The following is a 17,798-nucleotide window of genomic DNA, read 5'->3' on the forward strand; positions in this document are numbered from 1 at the left end:
TCCTCTTCCACAGTTTGCAGTCCGTGCTGATCCCAGGGCAATCTCTGAGGAGGAAGCAGCCCTGGCCCTGGACATGGGGTCTTCCTGCTGAAGCAGACCAGTGCTTGCTCTCAGCCCTTGGTAGCGGCTATGGGAGGTGGGACAGAAATGCAGGGTGGTTTTCTGTTGTTGTTTTAAAGTAAAAAATACTTAAACAACTTTATATGTGAGGGAAGAGCCCTTTATATTTTCAAGAACATTTGGTTTCTAAGAGCCAATCTCAACAGATGCACTGTCAGTTCTGAGCAGGACAACCTCATATGGAAGAGCTGTGTATGAGGAAAAATGTATCGGCTGTACCAAATGCCTCCCACTCAGATTGACATCCCCGAAAAGTGGAGCAGCTTTATCTCAATTAATGTCCAGAACTGTGCTCCTCAATGGAGTCCCTTAGTAGGAATCCAGCTCCTTCTTCCTCTTGTGAGCCCTTTTGTGCAGGGGGACCTGAGGACAGGACTCTGCAGTGCACGCAGGCACGAAGCTGGAGAGGGAACCGGGTACCTGTCAGATACACACACAGGTGCTATTCGGCCTGGTTGATGCACGTGGTTCATCCCTCTCTGTTCATCCCTTCTGTAATCCAATTTGCATTCCCTTTTCTTCCTCTGGATCCGGCTGTTACCATGGGAACTATGTTCACAGTTGCGTTTCATTGGCTTCTGGAAAAACTCCTTTTTCCCTTTCCCCTTTTCCACCTTGGGCACAGAGCTGTCAGGGGGTGGGGAAACCCATAAGGATTCTGGTAACCAGCAGGAAGGCAGCAGTCAGAAGGAAGAACAGGGAATTACGGCAAGGCCTGAAGGAGCTGGAGGAAGTAATGGTGCTCGTGTGGCCTGCAGCTCGGTCACTGGTGTGGCACTGATGTACGGGTGAGAGAAAAAAGGGAGGAGAAGCTGCTCAAGTCTCCTGCGCTGCCTGTATGCTACCTCTTGTTCTGCCCAAGGAGGAAGGGCTTGCTTTGAGGGCCTTTTCAAGAGCATGCACAGAAAGTTGCAAGCGGCTGAGATACCCCATCTTAATGAATTAACACTTGTTGGCTTCTCTGGTTTTCTTGCTCCTCACGCAGCTGCGTGATGTGCCTTAGTGCTTCCAATGCAACATCTCTCCTTAAACTGTGAGAGGAAGAGAGAGAGCGAGCAGCAGGGCTGTGCTCCACTGCCTCTGGCCCTGACTTTTCCCATCTAAACAGACCCTGCCTCGGTTTTTGTCCTGGCAAAGCACCTCAGCCTTCAGTGCTCCTGGGTGCCTGCTGCCAGATTCTCAGCCCTCCTGCACTGCCTTCCCCCTGAGAGAGGATTTTAATGATCAGTTCTGAGTGTGCACAGCTGTGAACTGCTGTAAGATACCTGTTAGGCAGATATTAAAGCAGGGCAGGCAGGATGGGGTGATTCAGTGGTTCCAGCACCAGTTGCTGCTCCTGGAAGGGGGTGTTTGCTTGGCAGGAGCGAGGACGCCTCAGCCATTCAATTCTTTCATTGCGTGGCTGGATGTAAAATCTCCTCTCGGCATTTTTTCAGCCACAGTTCCTCCTTCTCTTCGCTCAGATCCCCCCCGACCCCCCCACGCCGTTATCCGCTCTCGCGGAGCCACCGCCCGGGGCTCCCGCGGCCGCAAGGGGGCGCCATAACAGCCGCTCGGGCCCTCCGCCGCCGCGGCGCCTCCCCTGCGCTCAGCCGGCGCTTTGCGGGGCCCCGCGCGGTTCGGGGGCGGCTCCCGGCGTCCCCGGCGTCCCGCATCGTGAGCGGCTCCTCCCTGAGAAGCTGCCCCGGGGGCACGGGAAATGTCAGAATCCCGGGCCGGCCCAGAGAGTGGGAGTCCGGTGTTAGGCTGCCTCGGAAGCCTTGCGCGCAGAGCGGGTTTCTTTGCGAAGAAGGGAATCTTTCTTTCTTTTTGTGTTTCTGCCAACGAAACGGAGGGATACGCACGTATTCCTGAGGCCGGAGGAGCCGGCCGCTTGTGTGCAGTTCTGTGTAGCCGTGCGAGTGGCGGTTAATAAGGTGAACGTTTCATAATACCGATATTGTGGAGAGCTGCTGTTGCCAGACGCGCGGATGCCGCGCCTTTGGGCGACGAGCCCGGGCTGCCGGGGGCCTGGGGCAAAGGTCTGCGGTGCCTCTGCTCCTGCTGCGAGCTGCCTGATCCTCCAGGGGTCAGCCTGGGCGCTGCTGGCTCATCTTTCTCATCCTGCCTGTGCCGTGGGACGCCCCCCCAAAACCTTACTATTGCCCGAAAAGCACAATGGCTGTGAGCTCTGCTTCTGTGATGCTGCGTGCTGGGAAGACGGCGTGCATCCAGCACTGAGCTGCTGCACTGCAGAGATGCTGCTGTGGGGTACGGCGGTGCCCACACGTCTGTGGGAGAGCATGGAGCAAGGTTGGGGGAGCTGGGAACGTGGGAGGAACACGGATTGAGAAGCAGCTGACAGGTGGCTGGGCAGGAGGACCTTTCCCTTGCACCAATTCCCGGAGTCCTGCTGGCAGCCGGCTGAGGTGCTGAGCATCTCAGGGAAGCACCATCAGGGATGCATGTCTGGGGGCCTGGGATATGGATGAGCTGAAGGAGCAGCGACCCCAAACGCTAATAGAGATATTGAATAAAATTGTATTTGTGTCGGGTTTGTGGCCTCGCAGAGCAATCCTGATCTCTGCTCCAGGGCTCGCTGACAAAGGGCTCACGTATCCGCAGCGACAGAGCTCCCAGCGTTCCTCGGGAGATGGAGGGACTGAGTAAATAACCACGGGGAGGGATTGCTCCGTGCCCGCTTCTGCTTCGCCACGAGACTGCAGCAACAGGGACAACAAAACCCGTTCTTACGCCTCGCTCCCCGCTACAACGCGCTGTGCTGTAACTTCGGGGCGGGTACCCGCAGCCCCGCGCACCGCCTGCTACTTGTGGCAGGACGTCCGTCTGTCCGGACAGCCCCGCTTGCACGCTGATGGAGCGCTGCCGGGGAGCGGCGGGCACCTGCGGGCGGCGGAGCGGAGCTCAGGAATGCGATCGCGGGCAGGCAGACAGCGCCGGAGCCGCCTCTGTTTGTACAACCCCGAGATCCCCCGCAGCCCGCGCAGGGCCTGCCGGTGCCTGCGAGCCAGCCAGGAATGTCACACGGAAATCTCGGTGCTGCGGGGGGAGCCGCGTTCCGCCTCGCCCCGCGGGTTCATCCCGCCGCCCTCGGCACCCCGAGCCCAGAGCCTCGGCCCACCCGGCTGCCGGCCTCCCTCTGCCTCGCGGGGGGAATCTGGCTGGCTTTGTGTCACTGAGGCGCTGTGATTTCAGAGCCAACCCTGCCTGCTCAGTTTTTCCAAACCCTCACTTGGAAGGAAGGAGCCATATCAGGATAAGAGTCCTCCCCACCCACCCCGCTCCCTGCCACCTTCCCGGCTCCCCAGCCAGCCCAGGCCCCGGGTCGCAGTGGGAGGCGCCGGCCGTGCTGATTGCTGCATTTATTACACCGGTGGCCTCGCTAAATGGTTTAACCCTTTGCTCCCTGCAGATGCTGCCGGCGTTGCTTTGCAGGCGGCCGGCTCGGGTCCGTCCCGCTGGCGGCTGCCCCTGCCGTGCAAGCTGCCCTGGGGGCTCCCATTTCTGTGTCCCTGCCGAGGTGGCAGGAAGCCCCCCGCCCTGCTGGGCAGCAGAAGCTCCCCCCTGAGCTCCGATGCCGGCAGCCCTGAGTTCTTGCTGCCGTTGTTACCAGAGACCAGGCTGCTGCAGTGGGAGTTAAACTCATCTGCTGTGCCAGAACTCCAGCGGAACCAAGGCTTTGTGCGCACCGCAGAAGGCCAGCATGAATTCTGAGCTGCAGTGATCATCTGAGACTGTGGGAAGATGAGTCTGGCACGGCCAAGGGAGGAACAGTGAAGGGAGAAGGCTTGGAGAGCTGTGTCGTGCCGTGTGTGCATTAGGACTGCATCTGATGTTGTAAGACATCCCGAGCCTTGGTGCCTTTGTGATCCTGAATTGTGTCAGCGGTTTGTCTTTGCAAGAAGGTGGTTTGTCAGCAGTGTATTTTCATGTGGGGAACTGTTTAGCCTGATTAAATTCTCCTCTGGTACTTCAGCACAGGTGGCATTTTGGCTTTGTAACTGCAGCATAATAATCACAGACTCATAGAATGGCCCAGGTTGGAGGGCAGCTCAAAGCCCACCCAGTGCCACCCCCGGCCGTGGGCAGGGCTGCCCCCCACCAGCTCAGGCTGCCCAGGGCCCCATCCCACCTGGCCTTCAGTGCCTGCAGGGATGGGGCACCCACAGCTCTCTGGGCAGCAGCGCCAAGAAAATCCCACAGGGTGTGGAGGGAGCTGCAGGACCCATCCAGTCAGACAGAGCAGGTCTCAACCCCAGCATGAGAACTCTGAGCTGGAGACCGAGGCTGAATGCATCCCTACACGTGTTGTCTTCGTGCTCCCCTGTTTCTTCCGGCAGCAGTGACTGAACGGCCTTGGCCTGTTGGATAGGGGGCGGTTAATAAGTTAGCATGAACACAACAGCCTGGAATCCTCCTTTGAAAGGAGTATAGACGCCAAGCTGGATGCTCCTGATCTTTTCCAGATCCATCTGGCCAATGGCACACTGTGCCTGGGCAGCTGCAGGAGCGCAAGAGGGAGCACAGGCTTCTCACAGCTGCCTGCTGCTGGCTGCAGCACTGCTCAGACTCTAATGAGCACGTAATGAGGGAGCCCATTCTTCCCCGTTGGCCACAAGGCTGGGCACAGATCTGGGGCCTTGCCTGGTTGGCTTTTTTCCCCTTTCCTTGAGCAACAGCTTGTGGTACCATCGAAACAGAAGTGGGATTGAGGACTCACCGTGCAGCCTGGGAGAGACGGAGGCATGGCAGGGACCTGCAGGACTGTGGGATAGGATCTGTGCCAGCGTCTGCGGGAACTGAGACATGGTGGCCAGGAATCCGCATAGAGAAAGATTGAAGGGCAGGACCGAGGCAGCATCAGGAGAACAGAGATGTTTTTAGGCTGGACTACCTCTGCAGCTGAAATCTCATCTCTTCCTTCTCCTCTCCCGGGGAGCAGCGGATGAGTCCAAGCCTCCACATGCCAGGTCTGCAGATTTAGTGCTGGGGCTGCTGTGATCTCCCTGCTCTCCCTGCCCAGGCTCGTTTCCTTCATGCCAGGTGATGTGTGCTCTTCCATCCCCTGGGCCTCAATGGGGGGTTGGTCTGGGACTGGAATGGGCCACCGGGGAAACCTTTCACAAAGAGCTCCAGCTAACTGTGAATCACATCGTTAATTCCAGTGTAGTTAATTGGACCTAATTAATCATATTCATAAGTGTAATGAGAGCCTTGCCCACAGGGGTCTTGTGGAGGTCTGAGCTTGGGGACGGTGTTCTAGAGAGGCAATGGGAATGAACACATCCCTGGATCCCATCAGTGAAAGTGCAACAGGACAAGGCTGTGGCCCTGCAGCCCGGTGTCTCCCGTGCCCCACCTTTAGCTCCCTCTTCTCCTGGCTGCTGCTTTCCACTCTGTATGGCTCAAGCTCTTTGCCTAAGCGAGTTACTCAACAGCACCTCACCAGGGACCTGCTCACGCTCCTTAAGAAAACAGCCACCTCTTTGCATGGACTGATCTGAGCCAAACCGTGACCTTGACAGCAAGCACTCTTGGTCTTTGGCCCAGGGAACACTAGTTTGGAAAGGAGACTCTGGGCTTCCAAGGTGTGTGTTTTTCTTGTTGCATCTTTCCCTTTGAGCAAGGGTCATCGTCTTGGGAGAGCCAACGGCTCCTGCCATTGGAAGAATGAATGTGACAGCAGAAGGAAGGAGTGGCGTATTTGTTGGAAATGCCCAGCACAGGTTGTAACCTGGAACGGTTCCTTCCCCTCCTGTCTCTGCTGGTGTGGCTGTAATGATAGAAAAGGGGAGACTGGGAGTGTTAATTAAAAGCAGAGCTGAGCACGGAGCTCACAGGGGCAGGCCTCCCACTGCCCTTTCCCAGTCTCACTCAGCCACTTATGTGTGTGCAGAGAGATGTGAGGGGCTGTGATATCAGAAGCCTGGGAGCAAAGGGGAAGGGGAGAAGGAGAGGTGGCGAACAGGTGGAGGTCCTCTGTCCTCTCTGCATTGGGCTGAGATGGAGAGAAGCAGCTCTCAGCTTCTCAGGTCGCACTGTGCCCGCTGCCCAGCCCGCCCACCAAGGCTGGGTGCTGAGAGAAGCCTGGGGCGACCAAAGGCACATCTATACGTGGTCCCTTTTGTCTGCTCCGGCCTCAGATGTTTTCCCCAGGCATTGCTTTGGGTGCACCTGGGGGAAAACGTCTTCGAAGGGGAATTACCGATCCTTTCTGTTTTTCCCTTTAGGAGCAGCGAACTTTCACTTGCCTTCCGTGCCTCTGCTGTCACTCGGCTGTGGCAGCCAAAGTTTGCTTTGCCGAGCTGTGCGTTAGGCGCTCGCGTCGCTCGTTTGCTCACAACACCGCCCTGGCTGAGGACGGACGCGGCGGGGGCGGCCGGGATGTGCGCCCCCCGCGGGGGTCCTCCGCCGCTACTCGCCGCCAGGGGGCGCTGCCGCCGCGTCCCCGACCGCCCCCCGCGCTGCGGTTCCCGCGGGGCCGCCCCGGTGCGGGCAGCACTGTGCGGGGGGGGGGGGGGGCGGAACGGCGCTGCGCCCGATCAGGGAGCTCCGTGCCGGGGCTCCTTGCCGGGGTCTTTGCTGAGGGTCCTCTCTGGATGCCGCGGTGGCTTTCTTGCTGTGTCATTCCTCGCCCCGAGCCAAGTCGGTAACCGAGGCTCTGTCTCCGGTCGTGGCCGCTGACTTGCGGTCACGCCGGGCAGGAGGGAGAGACGTATCTTGTCAGTTAGGGCCGCTGCTTCCCGGCAGCTGCGATGCATTGCTTGTCCCTGGATCCCCTTTAGCTCTGCAATGCTTTAAGATGCTGCCGAGCGGTCCGTGCCGCCAGCCCACCCCTGGGCGATCCGGGCACTGCAGGCAGAAGGTGACGCGGACCTCGGGGACGCTCCCAGGGAAGCTGAACTGCCGCGCCAAGGAGGCTGCGGGGCTTCATCTGAAGCGCACCGGGGGATGGGAACGGGGCGATGAACCAGGCCCGAGTGACAGCACTGAGAAAGGGCTGAGCGCTGGGGAAGCCCGGGCCGTGTGGATCCACGGGTGACGTTGCCCCTTGCAGGCAGCACAGAAACCCGCCAGTAATCGCATTTGTGCGAGATAACCGGGCGTGTAATGTCGCACAGGCGGATGTGCATCTGTGCAGCCGCTCGCAGGCAGGCAGCCACCTCTGCTGCAGGGGCTGCAGGCGGCTTCAGACCGAGCACCGCGCGCCCGGCGCTGCCCTTCCCCGCCGTCGGGTCGGAAATCTCCCCGTGTCTCAGCGGCGGGTGCTTCCTCGCTGCTCCGCGCGCTGTGTTGCCGTTCCCGGCCCAGCTCCACCGTCTTCCCGGCGGTGCCCGGCTCCGTCCGGACGCGCCCTGCGTGTTCGCACCGTGCTTGCGAGAAGGACGTTCCGCGTGTTTCCCCCTCCGTCGCTCGGCACGCAGCAGCCGCTCCGCCAGGGGAGCTGCCGCGCCCGCCGCAGGGTGCGACGAGCAGAACCCCATCCTGCAGCCTTTTTTACTTTCGGCGGTGGAAGGTTTCTCCGTCGCAGGCTGCTTGCAGAAATGAGGTCATTTTGTCCGCGTCCCCCGCCAGGCGACGGCGTCTCCTTCCTCGCAGTAATCGCAGAGCCGAGGCCCGCGGCTCGGCAGTCCCGCCCGGGGCTCCCAGGGGCCGCGGGGCCGGCGCTCCCCGTTCCGAGCCGGGCGGCGGTGCGCGGGGATGCGGTCGGGCTGCGCGCCCCGTCCCGGCGGCCGTGCGCCTCCAGCGCCGCCCTCGCAAGGTGCGCGTCCCCGGCAGGCCGCTGGGAGGCCGGCGGAAAGCCCGAGATTAGGAAGCAGTTAATCAGCGCCGGAGAGAGCGGGGCTTTTATTTTGACAGGGCAGCGCTTGGCTCCTTGCACGGAGGAAAGTGAATGATCCTGTTTCTCCAAATGATTATTCAGGCTCCGGCGGAGAAAGGAGCACTCGGCACGCAGCGCTTCGCCCCTCGCCACGGCGCCCCCGCCCGCCCCCGGGCTGCCGCGGCCGCCGGCACCGGAGCCGCCCGCCCGGCGGGGAAAGCGCCCGCAACTCGCGGCCGGGAGGGAAGTTGGTGCTCGCCGCGGCCGGACGCCGAGCTCCGCCGGCGGGCGCGGGCTGGAGCCGCCGGCGGCGAAAGCGAAAGGAGCGGGGCGGTGGGGCGCCGGGCTCGGAGCGCCGCCCGCCCGCGGCCCGGCCCCGCGGCGAACGGCGGTGGCACGGCCCGCTCCGCGCCATGAGCCCGGCCTGCGGGGCCGGCCCCGCGCCGCCGGCCCGCGCTGAGCAGCCCGCGGAGCAGCGCCTCGCCGCCGCGGGGAGCTCGCCCGGCCTGCCCTGAGCCGCGCCGCCGCCGCCGAGGTGAGTGAGCAGCCGAGCCCAGCCGAGCCGAGCGCTCCGCGGCCGCGCCGGCAGCGCCCCATTGTTCCGCCGCGGGAGGGACGCGGCACCGCGGCTGTCAGCGGCGCCGGGGCGGGACGGGACCCGCGGGCCGAGCCGCGCTGCGGGAACGGCGGAGCGCCGGGCGGCGACGAGCCGCGCCGCCCAGACGAGCCGCGCTGCCGCGGTGCCGCTGCGGTGGAAGTTGCCTCTGAAGGGCCCGGCGGGCTGCAGCAGGTGGTGGTCCCGCACCGCGCCGTCCCCTCCCGGCGCTCAGCCCCGTTCCCGCCCGGCCGTGCGCGTAGCTTTGCTGTCAGTGCGCTCTGGGCACGTCCCGGGCATCGCCCGCGCTCTGCGTGACCCTTCCGACTTCGCTTTCACGTTTTAGAGACTGCTTTCCTCGCGTCCTTGCCGTCCGTCGCCTTGTTGCTGGTAACTGCACGAGCAGCAGGCGGCCTTAGCCGGGCTCCAGGTGTGAAGAACTTCTTATTCGCGATTCGCCCGATTTTCCCTAGGCTGCTCCAAATCTCTGGCGTTGTTAAAGCCCCGGGGAGGACCGAAATGGGGATTCCTGCGTTTGGTGTCATTGCGTTTCACGTGGGGTTGAAAGAAGCGCTCCCGGAAGGCTGAGCCCGCAGGAGGTGTCAGGGCAGAGCTCTGCCCTCTCTTTGGCCGTGTTGCTGCTCTTTCCTGAGAAAGAACCAATCGATGCAACAAAACCTTGGCTGTGCCATGTTAGGGACATGTCTTCGGCAGGTGGTGAACTTGTCCCGGCCCTGTGCTGCTAGCAACCACTTGCTGGAGTAGAAATGTGAGAAGGATGCATATCTGAACACATAAGTAATGCTGCATGACGGGGCATGCTGTTGTGTTGTTGTGTGCAATGTCTGCGAGCCTCGGGGGCAGCGCTGTCAGAGCACAGGGCTGTGCTGTCACCTGGCTGCGTCCTGCACGAGGAGGAGGGCTGCTGCCCACCCGGGGCACGGGGTGACGGCTGCACACCTTTGGGGCTCTGCTCCCCATCCGAGCGCGGCTCTGCGGCTCCTCCCGCCCGCCAGCTCCCTGCTGAGAGGTGCACGCGCTGCTCTGCTGCTTTCGCACAGAAAACTGAGTCACAGAGGAAGTGATTTGCACAAGGTCGTGTTGTGAGGAGTGTCGGCGCTGAGCAGCGTGGCCGTGCCTGTGATAAGGCCGGCTGTGGCACACATGGGTGTGTAACACGCCCGGGGTGGTACCGACACAAAGATCACCCACGTCCACATTGCTCTGCGGTTCTCTTTCTCCACAATTTCTTTTTTTGCAGACTCCTCACGCCCTAAATGCTGTAGAGCCTTTTTGTTGTTGTTGCTGTGTTGTTTTGACGTGTATTTTGTCGTTGCAGCTGTGCAAACAGCGTGATCAGTGCTTCCCTGCCACCCTGAGCCCTGCCTTTGATACCTGCTGGCTGCTGTGGTGCTGCTGTGCAATGGGACAGTGTACAGTGCTGCGGTGCAGCTGGACATGTGAGCTCCTGCTCCATAGGAGCTGCCTCTGGAATTAAACCACTGCACAGCTCTGGTAGAACTCATGTCCATAGAGCTGTGCACCTTGCTGGTGTGTGATTGGAACCTGCGTGGTCCACATGCAGCTTGGCTCTTCAGCACAGCTAGAAGGAAATCTTGCTGGTTTGGGAGGAGAAGACTTTGGTTTTCCCTCTCGTTGCTGTTCCATCCTGCTGAGATGCTTTGGGTGCTCTCCATCCCCACAGTACTTGCTTTGGGAGGAGGTGCAAAAAGGAACACCTGGGTGCACCAGCTGCAGCCCTACAGGTGGCTCCTGGCTGTTGTTGTAGTGCTCTTTGTGGCTTAACCTTGTCTGTTCACTTTAACAGAAAATGTGGTGCTTTAGATATGTGGATGTAAGGGTGGACAGAGATACTACAGAGATGTGATGTACAGATAGAAGGGTGCTTTGGCAGTTCAAGCTGCAGGAAGATTGCTAGCATGAATCAAGCCCTAATATAGGTCCGACCTCAGCTCTGCCGGGCTCTGTTTCATTCCTCCCAGCATGAAGTTGTCTGACAAACAGGCACTCTGTGGATCTCACGCATGGTTCATTGTTTTTAGGGGGTGCTGGAGCTTTGCTGCTGGCTTGATGTGGTTTGTTCGTCTCCATGAGATTACAGCTGCCCCAGGAGGTTTGTGTGGTGATGAAGAGAGGGCAAAATGCACGCCTTGGAGCAGTGAAGCTGGGAAGCATTGCAGCTCCTTCTCTTCTCAGTTCTGTTTCCATCAGTTCTGAGATTGGGGTGAGGGAGTAGGATGACAGAAAAAGCATTCCCAGGTTTTTCCTGGCTTGTGAACTTGTGTACATGCTGGCTCTGCCTGCACAGGGGACCACGATGCTCTCTGCCCTTCCAGCATCCGATTTCCTGAGCAGAACAGTCAGCCCTACACTTTACCTTTCAAGTTGTGAGTCTGTTTTTCCAGCGTTCTGCTGGAAGATTGAACAACAGCTGCTCTCCGCATGCTCTGCAAATTTTCACCCTTCAGGTCCGTAGTGCAGAAGCTGCAGACTTCACCTTTCAGTGTGTGACCTGTTCTGCTCCAGCCAAGGGGTAGGATTGCTCTGTCCCCATCCGCTCGGTCTCTGTTACCTCCAGGAATCCTGGAGCTGCTCAGCTGTGGGCTTTGCTCCCTGTGAGAGCAGGAGTTAGGTTGGTTGGGTTGTCTTTTCTTTCCAGTTTGGCACACGAGACCTTAAATCCCAGCTAAGGAATGGTGGGAGCAAGATATCCTCAGCGTGGCTGTAAGGCTGCGCGCTGTTCCCAGAGGTGGGGCGGCACCCTGTTTGGTGAGGAGCTGTGCCGGAGCCAAGACCTGGGCCAGGAGCCAGGTTTGTGCTCCGTGCCAGAGAGGGAGAGACTTGGAAAGGGAAGCAGAGCTCCTCCTGTGCGAGAGATGGCCTGAAATACCGAGAGAAACCACAGAGTGCTCCTTGTTCCTGCTGTGCCTACTGGTCTTCCCTCTGCCCCAGTGCGTGGGACGCGATCTGCCAGGAGCAGGAGGGCTGCGCCGTGCCAGGATATGGTTTGTGTGAGAGATGCTTCACCACGTTGGCTGTTTACAGACTGCGAGCCCCTTGAAACGTAAGCACAGGAAATGCCAGGCTGCGGCGGGGCGGTGTGCGGCTCTGCGCCCTGTGCTGCTCGGCCTCCGGTGTAGCAGAGTTTTGCACCATCACAGGCTGGAGGAGCTGCAGAAGCAGGGACTTGGTTATTTTACCTCCGAGTGAGGAGGAAAAGTGAAAGGAAGTGACTTAACTGAAGGCAGGAAGTGAATATGGGGCAGAACTGGGGATGGAAGCCAGGAATCCCGATTCTTGCTCATCGTTCAGCTCCTCTGCAGCTGCTGTGTTGGGTCTCAGCCTCCTGTTTGAACCCAGGTGTAAGCAGGCTGTTCCAGAAGCTGGCAAAATAGTTTTTCTTGTGAAGCATCCTCAGCACTTGCTGCGTTCATGAATTTTCCAGTCCCTGAGAGTCTGAGATCTCAAAGATGTGCCCGGCTGTAGTTCAGAAAGCTGCGCTTGGTGTGGTTGGAGCTGCAGGCTGGTTGGTGCCTGGTGCCCAGATCTGCAGGGAGAGCTGTGCTCCATGAAGGGGCCGCTGTGGCTCTGGTAGAATGGACAGGGAAATGGCTGTTGTGACTCAGGAATCAGGGCGCTCTGGTGAAATGAGCAGCAGAGGAGGAGAACTGCAGGTGGTGAGTTCACCCTGCTGCTGCCCCTGCTCTGTGCATGGGAACGCAGGGCCCTGGCTCATCAGGTGTGTATTAGTTGCCCAGTTCTGCAGAAAGGAACTCTATTTGAATCACAGAATCCTTGGAGTTGGAAGGGAGCTGAAGGCCGCCTGGTGCCGCTCCCTGCAGCGCACAGGGACACCCACAGCTCAGCAGTGCTCACAGCCCCGTCCAGCCTGACCTTGGCTGTCTGCAGGGACGGGGCACCACCGCCTCTCTGGGCAACTCGTGCCTAATTTCAGTCTTCCTAACAGAAAATATACTCTTCCTATTTTCTTTAGGAAAGAAGTTGGGTAGCTGTGCATCAGTGTTCGCACACACCTTCAGCAGTGTCTGTGTCACAGCAGGGAAGGGATGGCTGCTTCGTGTTGTGTGCGTGCAGTGCTGGGCTTTGGGCTTCCTCGAAGAGGCACAGTGAGGCTGCAGGTAGAGGAGGGTGCTGGCTCACAAAACCCATTTGCAGGGGTCCTGAGTAGCTGTGCTGTAGGTTTCCCACAGCCCTGGCAGCTCATGGGCACAGGGCAGTGAGGAGCTGGCTGGGAGGCTCCGAAGGGCATTGACTAACAACAAGGGATGAGTCTCTGGGCAACTGTTCTCCACAGCAAGCTGGCCGGGGCTGTGGAAACCCCTCCAGCCCTGGAGCTTTCACCACTTCCTCGGTAGGATGTGTTCCAGCACTGGGTTGCAATGGGAGATTGGGCCAGACGGGGCCTGAACGGAGCTGCTCCGGCCACAGCCGGGCCTCGAGCACAGCAGTCGGGCTGGGCTGAAAGCTGCTTGTGTCCTGTGTCTGTGCAGCCTCGATTGAACTTTTCCCTGGCAAGGAGCAAAAGGAACTGGGGAGACCTAGGGCTGGTCCAGGCAAGTTTCCTCTGCTCTCCCCGCCTCCAGATGCAAGTGGGGGAACGGCAGCAGCTCCAGACTGCAGTCCAGGAGCTGAGCAGTTTGGGGGCTCCGGTCCCGACTGCTTTTAGAGCAAACAATTTTCGCCTCTGATGTTCTCTGCCTCTTGGGCTGCGATGTGGGGAGAAGGCGGAGGGGGGGGAAAGTGAAACTGTGGTTCAGAACAAGCCCTTTGGATGGCAAGAAAATTGCTGAGTAGCTGGTTTCCAGGTTGCCGAGGTCCTAGCCAGGGCCTGGTGCGGCTGCCAGAAGCAACAGGCTTGGAATTTCCTCTGCCTGGTGCCAGCTCTGCTCGGGCTGCCGCAGCACCTCTGTGGGGCCGGGGCTCCTCGCGGGCCCTGCGGACGGGGTTACGCTCAGAGCTGAGCGCTGCCCCCTCGTCCTCGGTGCCTGGTTTCTATTTTCTTTTCCAGGGTCCAAGCTGTTTTGAATTATGCAGCCTGCGCCTCCCGCGGGGCTCCTTGAGCAGCCGCCTAATGAGCTGAGCTCCTGACAAACTTTGCTCTGGCTCTGGCTATGCTTGGAAAATTTTACAGCCTTTTCAGAAAAAGGAAATGCCAGGAAAGGCCTGTCTCTTCTTATTTTTATGAGGGGGTCCCAGTTGAGAGAGGACCGAGATGGGCTTGGAAGAGAAGACAGGAACGATTTGGAATACTGTGCTGGGTGCTCCCCCTCCCTGCCGCACGCTTTCTAGTGATGGGTGTGAGAGTGGTGTGGTCCTTCCCCGACATGGCTGTGCACAGCGTGGGGTGAGACCTGCAGGCTGCACTGTAAGCACGGGGAGATGGCAAAGAGGTGGCATGCGTGAATGGTGATGGATGGAGGCCAGCTCTCTGCAGCACCAAGCCTTTCCTCAGAATCACAGAATGGCCAGGGTTGGAAAGGACCACAAGGATCATGAATCTCCAACCCCCTCCTCCATCCCACTGTTGGCTGCCTGCTCCCAGCACTGTCCCCATCCCCAGGCTCAACAGCAGAACCTGGCACTGAGTACCAATTTCTGCCCTTCCGGCTCTGGTTAAAGGATCCTGCTGGTGGAGAGTGTGTGGGGGCCAGATCTGAGGCACTGTCACCTGGGAGGGCCAGTGCATCTGAGCTGACATGCCAGCATCTATCAGTACTCCATCTGCAAGGAAGTGCTGGGCTGCATCTTTCCTCCCAGCTGCCACCGTAGTTACCGGCCATTTAATATTTGTTAATTGTATTTTTCTCAATGTCACTGTCTGTTTCTGCTGTGGGAGCAGGCAGAGGCTCCTCCTGCACAGGGATGTGCTGCACATCAGTGCACGAGGCTTTGCAGGAAGAGCAGCAGCGTGGCAACATCTGAGCAGGACCCAGAGGAACAGGGAAGCAGGAATGAAGGTGCTGCTAGCTCCTGTAATTTGCAAGGGACAGCCCTGCTGGATTCACCCCCTTTGGCTGAGGAACTGCATTACAGTAGGAGAAACTGGGGCACAACACACAGTGTGACTTTGCCCACCCCCATCATAACCTGTCTCTTAGGATCAGCAGAACCTTGTGGCCAAAGCATAGGGTCAGTGTGAATCCTGTGGTCTGGAATCTACCTGTGGCCCTTGGCCAAGGCGTTTTGTGTGGTTCTGTGTTGGTGGGGCAGGGGCTCGCCCTCTTCTCAGCCATGGGTTTGCTTCTTAGCCTGCCTCCTCTGTGCGTGCTCTGATCTGAATGCTGCTTCAGTGTCCCTAATGGTCAAAGACATCCGTCTCTGGGGACAGAGCTGGGGGTGTTGGTTGGAAAACGTGAAATTGCAGCTTGCCTGGGGAGCCACAGAGCTTCTCCAGTGGGAGGGACTGAGATTTCTGTGTGATCCGTAGGCATCAGCTGCTGCCAGTCATAGTCAATGAGCATCAGATGTGGGCAGTGATTGCCCTGGGTAGAAGGAGCCCTGCGCCAGCCTTGCTTTGAGGGCTTGTCCTGCTCTGTCTGTCAGAAGGGTAGCTCTGGATTGCTATTTGATTTGGCAGCCTGTGCAGGCCTGGCAGCCCTAAGAGTGGGATGCGGGCACCAGAACCATGCACTCCTCTCCCTTTTCTTTGTCACTCCTCCCATTGCCTGCTTTCTGCTGCATTGGGCAGGAGAAAGCACCTCCCTGGGGCTGCATCCCCTCCTCCACCTGGAAAATGAGTGATAAGTCCTGCTTCGTTTCTCAGGGCTTACGGGCAGAAGTGGAGATTGTATGTGACAGTAGAGGCCAAGCTCCTTTGCTTTGCTGCTCAGAGGTATGAATCTAGCTCTCCTGTTGATTTTCTTGCAGAGAGAGGCACTGGGTCTCCTCTTAAAGTGTGTCTGCTTTTGCTTTTAAGGCATGGCTGGGGCATGGCTGCCCTTCAAGGTGCTGGAGGTTGCTGGGGGTTGTGGCCTTTGGTGATGCATAGAGACCTCTGAGCTTCAACTCAGAGAAATTTCTACTTCCATCACTGCATACACAGGCAAAGACTTCAACTGTGCATCTAGTCTCAGAATCATCATAGAGCCCAGCTCCCTCAGCCTGCCTTCACAGCAGAGGTGCTCCAGCCCTCTGAGCATCCTCGTGCCCTCCTCTGGAGCCGCTCCAGCAGCTCCGCATCCCTCCTGTCCTGGGCACAGCACTGCAGGTGGGGCCTTGCAGGGGCAGAGCAGAGGGGCACAACCCCTTCCCCTCCACTCTCCTCCCCTCCCATCCCCTTCCCTCCTCTCTCCCTGCTGCCCCCCCTCTGTTGCTGCAGCCCAGGGGGCTGTCGCCCTTCCAGGCTGCAGGCGCACACTGCTGCCTCACGTCCCGCTTCTGCCCATCAGGACCCCAAGTCCTTCTCCGCAGGGCTGCTCTCAACGAGTTCTTCTCCACTCTGGGCTCATGTCTGGCGCTGCCCCGACCCAGGAGCAGCACCTGGCCTTGCTGACCCTCATCATGTTCTCTCGTGCCCACTTTCTGAGCCCGTCCAGGTCCCTCTGGATGGCGTCCCTTCCTGCTGTTGTGTCCGCTGCACCACTCAGCTCGGTGCCATCAGCAAACTGCTGAGGCTGCACTCCATCCCATCTCTATCACTATATATCACTCCATCCTATCGTCTGTCGCTGATGGAGATGCTGAAGAGCTCCGGTCCCAAGATGGACCCCTGGGGGACACCACTCATCACCGGCCTCCACCTGGACATGGAGCCATTGACAGCAGCCCCCTGGCTGCGACCATCCAACCAATTGCTTATCCTCCAAATAGCCCAGCCTTCCAATGCATCTCTCTCCACTTTGGAGATAAGGATGTGGTGCAGGACTGTGTCAAAGGCACAACTCCAGGCAGGTGACATCAGTTGCCCTTCCTTTGCCCACCGATGCCATCACTCCATCACAGAAGGCCACTGCATGGGTCAGGCACGCTCTGCCCTTGGTGAAGCCGTGCTGGCTGTCTCGGATCACCTCCTCACCTCAATGTGCCTTAACAGCTCTTCCAGGAGGATCTGCTCCATGATCTCCCCAGGCACAGAGGTGAGGCTCCCCAGCCTGCAGTTTCCAGGCCTTCCTTTCTCCCTTTCTCAAAAAATGGCAGTGACGTTTGCTGTAGTCCTTCAGTCAGCCTGGCTCTGAAACACCCAGGGCAGCTCTAGACACCCATTAAGCAACTTGCTGGGTGAGACTGCCGTGAAAACAAAACATCATGCTGGATCAGCTGTTGTGGTGCTTCCTACAAGGTGGCAGACTCTGTGATATCTTTCAGACATGTCTTGTTTGCCATGCTTCCACTAGGTGTTTTTTTTTCATGAGATCTAAACATTTTGTTGGTTATAAAGGAGTTACTTCGCCTCGATCCAGAACTTTAGCAGAGCATTCTGATTTCGCAGGTGTTTGTGTTATTTTAGTGAGAAGAGTGATCTACCTGTCCAATTGTTTGCATGGTCAGGACTCGAAGAAACTGTTCCCCATCCCAGTTGGTGATTTTGAAGTATGAAGAGAGGCTCAGGAACCGGTGGCAAATGTTTCTGATTTAGTTGATTATGCTATTTAATTCAAACAATTTCAGCCATTGTAGGATCTTGTGCCACCCAGCCTCCCTTGTGCACGTGGCATACGTTGTTGGGACCCTCTGCTCTTGAGCTGCTGTCCGGGGTTGACTCCAGGCATGGGAAGGATGCTGCAATGCTGGGATTGTAGCTTGGAATGGTGGGGAAGCTGTGCATTGCTCTCGGCCAGTAGACTAATCTAATGCCTCATCTTATTTGCATATCAATTAATTTTTATTTTAAGAGGACTCAAGTGGACCCAAGTGCCAGACTGTGTCTCAGTATGCTGTGGGAGGGAACCAGGAGCTGCTCGATTTGATCTGAACAACAAGCCCTAGGGTGGTTTTGCTTAATGAGCCAAAGGCCCCTCTGGCTTAAGTCAGTTCCTTTCCATCCAAACTGGGTGATGGCTCGTTTCTGGGTGTCCCAGGGCCTTTTTGGCCAGGTAGGAGCGTGCTGTGCTTACTTCCTGCTGCACCCTCTGTGCGCTGGTGGCGCAGGACACAGTTGCTGAGGTGCAGCTCCCATCACCCACCGTCTCTGTAGAGCATCCTGGATGCAGAACAAAACCTATGGGAGAAGCCTGGCTCCAGGCAGCCCACATTACTGCGTGGCTGGTGGCAGAGCTCCTC

The 17,798-nt window shown here is 58.6% G+C and overlaps 2 protein-coding genes across 2 annotated transcripts in view; one reads left to right on the top strand and one right to left on the bottom strand.

Moving 5' to 3' along the window:
- Window positions 1-3,392: 3,392 nt before the first annotated feature.
- On the bottom strand, window positions 3,393-8,539 carry LOC128087491 (translation initiation factor IF-2-like). Its single transcript, XM_052697039.1, has 2 exons — window positions 4,841-8,539; window positions 3,393-4,481 (listed from the first exon to the last, which is right to left on the bottom strand). Exon 1 carries the CDS (start codon window positions 8,537-8,539, stop codon window positions 7,376-7,378), a length of 1,164 nt encoding a protein of 387 aa, XP_052552999.1. The 3' UTR covers window positions 3,393-4,481; window positions 4,841-7,375.
- The window catches only part of BCL9L (BCL9 like), a 42,124-nt gene continuing 32,728 nt past the window's right edge, over window positions 8,403-17,798 (top strand). The window contains exon 1 of the mRNA XM_052697349.1: window positions 8,403-8,477. The gene's annotated coding sequence lies outside the window, so the exon portion shown is untranslated. The remainder of the gene's footprint in view (window positions 8,478-17,798) is intronic.

The sequence above is a fragment of the Tympanuchus pallidicinctus genome, unplaced genomic scaffold (assembly GCF_026119805.1).
Source record: "Tympanuchus pallidicinctus isolate F22 unplaced genomic scaffold, pur_lepc_1.0 scaffold30, whole genome shotgun sequence".
NCBI classification, from domain to species: Eukaryota; Metazoa; Chordata; class Aves; order Galliformes; family Phasianidae; genus Tympanuchus; species Tympanuchus pallidicinctus.

Coding starts and splice junctions, on each gene's coding strand:
- LOC128087491 (XM_052697039.1), bottom strand. CDS start 8,539: ATGGGGCGCTGCCGGCGCGGCCGCGGAGCGCTCGGCTCGGCTGGGCTC.